The following is a 7,047-nucleotide window of genomic DNA, read 5'->3' as shown; positions in this document are numbered from 1 at the left end:
GCAGCACCCGCCGCTGCTGCCGCCACTGCAGCAGCAGCAGCAGCTGCCTGTGCTTTTTCTTTTTCTTTCTTAATTTTCGTCAGGTCCTTCTTTAGCTCTTCCTAAAGCAGATTAAATAATGCAAAGAAAAAGGACACCTTGTGAGAATATTTCATAACAGGATGAGAACCCAGCCTCAAATCCTGCTACATTCAAACGAGGAAAAACCACTCACGTAATTTAAAGTGCAAAATCCAAGATTAACATAACGTTAAAGAGAGGTGTCTATCAGTAATCATTGGATAGGTGACCTTCTTTCTAATTCTATCATAAAAGACTGTTGAGGAGGTGGAGCGCAACTGGTTAATAAATAGACCAGATATATAAAAGCAGAATCATAGGGTGGAGGCAGCCTTCAAAATTAAAAGAATTATCACAGAAGTTTTGGGTATTTTATTAAAGTAGTAAAATTAATAGTTTTCTATTAATGGAAATTGTGCCATTTGGATTTGAAATAGTGTGCACAGAACTGATAATACAGAAGTACATGGCCATATGGGAGATCTATTTTCAGTCTGTAGTCGCTGTTGGTCACTCCTTGGGCAGGTAAAAGGGTGATCTGAGACATTTAACAGCAGAATGAACTAGTGTCAAATGGCACTGAAAAAAGCAGGGCACAAGATCTTGTGTGAAAAGCACTGGGTAATAATCTTTCAACTCAATACCATCCCTCAGAAATCTCATTTTTGCATCTTCACTGTTTAGCGAGACAGTGGGACAACTCCCACAGCAATTGGAAAACTCTGACACATGGTCACTGGTGGCAGGTACAAATACCATACTCCAAATTTTCCAGCTCCTTCAACTCTAAGTGAAGAAGAAACTCTTTGTTCAAAGTTCCCTCGTTCAAAGTTCCAGCTCTTGTAGCTCACCATTTCTAAGCTCTCCTGACAGTTGATTGAAAAGAGTTCATATAAACTGAGCGGCCTTTACCTGAAATTCCTTCATACATTTTTGTTGCAGTGCGTCACCTGGAGATCTGATGCCCTTACAGAGAGCGAATACAAAAGGAACAAAACACAGCAAGCCCTAGAATTTGTGGGAACCTACAAAGAACACCTCTAATCCAGATCTTTCCCTTTCTGCAGAGATATCACCCCATCTGTATAGAAAACTTAAATGGGAATGGAGTGAAATGGAACCTCTCCCCTCTGGAGGGAGGTGAAGGTACAAGAGGAAGTTCTATTCCTTCCCTCACCCCACACACACATCTTCCCAGTTGATCTTGTTCAACAAGACACAAGATTGAAAGTTTTGGCGCACTGACTAATATGTCAAAACTATTTCAGGGAGCAGCAAGAAACAGTGAGATAAACATCAGAGGCATAAACATAAAGGATACACCTGCACCGATCTGTGTATGAGGAAACCAATTCCTCAAAGCCTCAACAAATAAGCTGGTAAATAATTATGGAAATATTTTCCCCAAACTAAAAAACCCCGCTGATCATTGGGAGGAGCTGCTCTTACCTGCACTTCAATTTGTAGGTCTTTGTCCAGAAGTGCTCTTTTTTTCAGTATTTCAGCTTTCAGCTGTTCTTTGTGTTTGAAAAGCAGAGCCGAGAGCTTGGTAGCATTCTGTTTGCTACGCTTCTGCTCTACGCTCTCTTCTCTCTTCCGTTTCTTTGCTGCCTGTTTTTCTTCTTTATCTATCTTATCCAAAATATACTTCATCACTTGGTTACACACTATCATTCTGGGAAAGGAGCAGAAAACAGAACACTGTGCCATGCAGCCTTGTTGCCTCTTACAAAAGTAAAAATATTTCATTATTACAGTCGACATAAATCACAGGGTCTACTATTACATCTTAAAAACGGTAGTTAAAAGACAGATTTGGTTACATTAACAGAATTTGTTTGACTAATATCTCACAGGAGCATTTTATCTGTTTAGACAGAGAGACAGACAGACATGGCTCTGTTGATGGTTAAAGAACTGGCATACCAGGGCAAGGGGTCAGACTCGACCCCAGCATCTATGAATCTATACCCATGGGACACTCAGAGTCTGGGATATAGGATACCCAGGTTGAAGTCCCTGTTCTGCCCATTCAAAGAATAGTGAGAGTTTTCTCCCATCCTATCAGAAGTGACCAGTGAGTCCTGGGCCCAAAAAAATCCTCCCTGAATAAAAAAAAAAAATCATGTTTTAATCAGAAAATAGATTCTACTTTTCATAAAACATTCGAAAAGAGGTTTTGCATTCTCCTACAGGATGAAAACCAATCCTGAAACCTCTCAGGATGGTGCAAAACAGACTCTTTGTCTTGCAGATAATTGAACTTTGCTGTTTTGACCCAAGAAAGTCGCAGCAGACCGTTCTTCTCTATCTATACAGATCAATAACTCCCAATGTTTTCCTCAGGAGCAATCTGTTCTGCTCTTCTTCGCTATCCTATTGCTATATAGCCTGGTCTTTTTTATAGTAGGTAGAGAAGCACTGCTACAAACTATGCTTGTTGGGGAAAGGAGGGAGGAAAGATGGCATTCCCAGGAACGGAGGTTGCTTGTCTTTTTAAGCACAAATTAGGATACTTCCAAAAATGAACTCCGACAAATTTCAGCCTTTAGTTTGTGAGCCTGTCACTGACTAGTCACTTCATTCGTTACACTGGATGAATGGGCAATTAAGTTGCATAGTACTCTCTCTGTGACCTGATGTGAAGACCAAGGAAGACTTTGTAGTAGTTCCCCTTTGGTAGTTCTATTCGCAAAATGACTGGATACCTGCGATTATTTAGTGAACTAACTAGATGGGTAAAAAAAAGTCAAAATGGCCATGGGAGAACACATGACATGAATGCTCCAAATAGGCATTTGCCAGGGGTAGACATGAAACCCCCACCAGTCTATGGAATAACAATATCTTCATTTCTCGCTACTTTGGTCTACTGACTGGGAGGTAAAATATTAAAACAGAAGACAAGCTGCTGGCAAAAAAAGGGGAATGAAATTAAGAAACCATAACAAAGACGACCCCAAACAAAAATGAAACAGGCATAGCTATAATAGAACAATCTTTCCATTTCCCTTTTGAGATCCCTCAAAGCTAGTTATTTATTTTGAATTAATAAGTAGAAACAAATCAACGTAAATTTGACTAGAGTGGAATCCAAATGCTCATTTATTAGGAACATTATTTCTAAATCATGGATTTGTCAACAACTATTTGTATGTCGTTTGAAATCCATATTCAAATGGAAAAATCTCATATAACCAGGCTTTTCTATATGCAAGACTCATTTTGCTCAACAGAAAAGGTTTGAGGGGGTCCGATGGAAAAAAAGGCTCCATTGCTAACAAACCATTGTGTGCCTACCTCTGATTTTCCTCTCGTTCTGCAGGGGTCAGAGTCTTTTTCTGCTTCAAGTGCTCTATCACAGCATTGTGTTTCATCACCACCTTGAGGACAACACAAAATCCAAAACAAAACTTGAAAACTTTAGCCAGTGCTGCTGACAGCACTTGGGGAAAAAATGGTACACGTACTAACTTGTTTAAGTTTATAAGTCCTATATTTACACTAAATTAGGGGTTTTAAATTAGAACTGGGAAATTTCAATCTAATTTTACTATTTCTGGACAATGAAAGTTCAGTCAGCTTTACTTTTAGTCCGCTGCTCTTTGCTGTACTACAGGACTTCAGCCATATGGCAGGGGAATGCTTGCTTTCACAACTTTTTCTTGGAATTCAAAAATACAATTAGGCTCTAAACTAGTGCTTTTCAACCTTTTTTCATTTGTGGATCCCTAAAAAACTTTTAACAGAGGGGAAGACCCCTTTGGAAGTTTCAAACAGAGGTACCGACCCCCTTGAACTGTAAGTGTGGGTAATCACATACTTCTGATTGATCATAGTCATCTTCTGCAGACCCCTTAGACAGTTTGCAGACTCCCAGGGCTCTGTGGACTACAGGCTGAAAACCATGGCTCTAATGGCTTTAATAATATTCTAAAACAGGAGTTAATTAACTGAAGTTAGTTCTAATCACAAGATATTATACAAAAGACTCCACATTTTTTCTTGTTTTTTGTCTTTCTTTTATATTATACCTAACACACCTCTTCTAGTGTTCTTTCCTCAGCGGTCAACAAAACTACTGTACAAGCGCACCAAGCATTTGCCCTTGCATATACAACCTGTCTCCTCTGGACTAACACTGGGGCAGGATGACACCTTAGAAACTAACTTGTTCAGAGAGGCATAAAGCTTTTGTAGGCAGCAGCTTATGCTTCTGAACATGCTACTCTTTGGTGCCACCCTGCTCTGCCTTCTGCGCGACTTCAGACTAACACAGCTAACTACCTCTCTGGACTAACACTGAGCATATATCTTCCCAATAATCAATTACAATAAATTAAGACAGTGTCAAAAAGCTGTAGGCACTGCAGACTTCTCTTAATGGGCTGAACTAGCTTAGATCATTACAACGGCAAAACCCAATCATTTTGCAATATGATTTAGAAAGGGAGAAAAATCAGAGACAATTCAGTTCACAACTTATCAACCTGATTAACAGCATGAGGTTACTTAATTTAAGGCATTCCTTTATTTCAGAGAACTTTACCTGTTTCTGGATAATGTCACTTTGATTAGAAGCTTGAAGGGTGTGTTCACGTTTAATTTCTATCTGCTTTTTCTTCTGCTGTTGCTCCCTGAGCTGCTGAACCCTCTGCAGCTGCTCTTGAACACTAGCTGCTTGAACCGTTACCACATTCTGAATTTGGTGAGCCTGTACAGGGCTCGTCTGCTGAATTTGAATAGGTAGCTGAAGCTTGATTTGCTGAGGAACACTGCCCTGCTGGGCCTGTATCTGAGCCACAACATGAGATTGAAGTTGAGAAAGAACCTGGACTTGTTGCTGAAGCTGAGGTACAGTAATAACCTTGGTTGGAGGCTGCTGAATCTGCAGCTGAGGGCGAGATGGAGACTGTACAGTAACTTGGCTTAAACTTTGTGTAGCTGGAAGGGTTTGGACTGAAGTCTGAACCTGGGATTGGGGTTGTTGTTGCAGCTGAGCTTGAATCTGTATAGAAGTATGGGGCTGCATCTGAATCGGCTGTTGTGATGTAGTCTGCACCGGGGCTTGCTGCGGAGCCTGGAGCTGGGGCTGGGCTTGAATGACTGTCTGTGGCTGACTCTGGACTTGAAGTTGAGACTGCCCTGGAACCTGGGTCTGTGTAGGAGAATGAACGGTGACTGGTGATTTAGCTGACTGTGTCATGACAGGCTGTGCTTCTGATGTGTCTGGAGACTGAATGGATGTTGGAGTCTGAGATTCAGGCTGTGTCTGAACTTCAGGCTGAACTCCGGCCTGAGCAGTCTGTGGTTGGGCTGGGGGCTGAGGCTGAACACACTGTGTCTGTGCCTGCAGCTGGGTCTGCAGTTGATTCTGAGACTGGGGCTGAATTGGAGGCAGGACTGGTGGTGGTTGTGCCTGAGCTTGTGAGGCTTGTTTCTGTTCCCCTGTAGCTATGAAAGATAAAGAAAGTATTCTATTCATTCCAAGGGACATGTCTATAAGCCATGTTAATTTGAAATATTAGGCTTTCTGCAGCTGACAAAGCAGTTTTTCTCCTAATGGCTTAATAGAGGTACACTGCTTCATCCAGAGCTCTAGCATATGATTTCTCAGCCTACAAAATGATCTTTAAATTAACTTAATAAAAGACATTAGCTGCCAACTATGTAAAGTTACTTTGACTTAAAACCAGTGCTTTATGTTGAACCCAAAAAAATCCTACCTGATGTTGAAGTGGAAACTGTTGTAGTAGTAGTGCTGGCTGTAGTAGCTGCTGCTGGTAGCGGGGTGAAAAGAAACCTTTGAATTGTACCGTTTGGCATAGCTGCTTGCATTAGCTGTTGCCCTGGACCCGGTATTACAGTCATTCCCTGAGGGATCAGCTGTAACTGACCAGTAGTTTGTCCCTGTCCCTGAATTACCACAGTCAACCCTTGACTGCCACCCTAGGGGGAAAAAAAAAAGTTATTAATGCCCCAGTGGGATAAGCCTGTGAACTGGGAGACCTAAGCTCTCCTGACACTGGAACAACAACGTCACAAATCACATCTCTGATGCCTGAGTTCCATATTGCATAACAAAGCACCGACTAAAACATCCTAGCATTCCAGTGGCAGAATTTCAAGTCAGGAAATCACCTGAATTGCCCATAAAGGAGCAATGTATCATGTCTTAGAGGTTCGTATCAGTTATACCTATTTTCAGCTGAATACTAAACTAGATCAGTGTCAATGACAGTTAAATTTCTGTCCATCAAGTCTGGCTAAAACCTTTAACAGAAGGGCCACAGCTGAATGTAACTTTGGGCATCTTATTAACTACCCCCCAACCCAAAAATCAATCTTAGAAGTCCCACCATCAGTGCAGAAGATAATTCTTCACTTAAAAAAAAGTCTCAGCTGCCTGTCAGATACTAGCAAACAGTACGATTTGAGGCCTGTTTATAACCAGACTCAGCACTGGAGAATTCTACTGCTTTAAATAGTCCTTGGATACCAGACAATTTCTCAAGATCTTTACTATAAACAGACTGGATGGTGTGCTTACATGAATTTTCTTCAACTGAAAAGAAACCCGATGTTTAGTTAATGGCTATTAGAGCACTGACTTCTAATAGAAGCACACTGTACCACTGAAAGCAAGAGGTAACACTATTGGCATATCTTTATATTTGGAAGCTGTAAAAAATGGTTTACCTGTCCTTGCGTTAGCTGTGTAAGCTGGGCCATGGTAAGTTTCACTTGCCCCTGCTGGGGACGAGGGGTTTGGGGAGTTGAGGTTTGGGGCTGTATTGGCTGTGGAGGTGTTCCAGGAGCTGTTACAGTCTTTTGTCCAGAACTGGAAGAAGCTGTGCTGGTACTAGATACTGCAGTTGAGACAGGCTGACCTCTGATTATCTGAGTCACCACCTGTTGAGTCTGACCTACAAGAGCAAATATGTGACGTTGAAAATATTTATGTTCCAACTTTTTTTTTTTTTTTTT

At 41.3% G+C, this 7,047-nt stretch overlaps 1 protein-coding gene across 1 annotated transcript in view; it reads right to left on the bottom strand.

Annotated features, from left to right (window-relative positions):
* The window catches only part of BPTF (bromodomain PHD finger transcription factor), an 82,830-nt gene that overhangs the window by 12,002 nt on the left and 63,781 nt on the right, over positions 1–7,047 (bottom strand). Inside the window, exons 22-27 of the mRNA XM_019516560.1 lie at positions 6,760–6,986; positions 5,787–6,009; positions 4,610–5,514; positions 3,361–3,443; positions 1,510–1,735; positions 16–101 (exon numbers count right to left, since the gene is read on the bottom strand). Of these exons, the coding sequence (XP_019372105.1) occupies positions 16–101; positions 1,510–1,735; positions 3,361–3,443; positions 4,610–5,514; positions 5,787–6,009; positions 6,760–6,986 (1,750 nt within the window). The remainder of the gene's footprint in view (positions 1–15; positions 102–1,509; positions 1,736–3,360; positions 3,444–4,609; positions 5,515–5,786; positions 6,010–6,759; positions 6,987–7,047) is intronic.

Source organism: Gavialis gangeticus, unplaced genomic scaffold (genome assembly GCF_001723915.1).
Source record: "Gavialis gangeticus isolate Ggan-Ray unplaced genomic scaffold, GavGan_comp1, whole genome shotgun sequence".
Lineage (NCBI taxonomy): Eukaryota > Metazoa > Chordata > Crocodylia > Gavialidae > Gavialis > Gavialis gangeticus.
The sequence above is the reverse complement of the archived record's forward strand: the minus strand, read 5'-3'. Positions and strand labels throughout refer to the sequence as shown.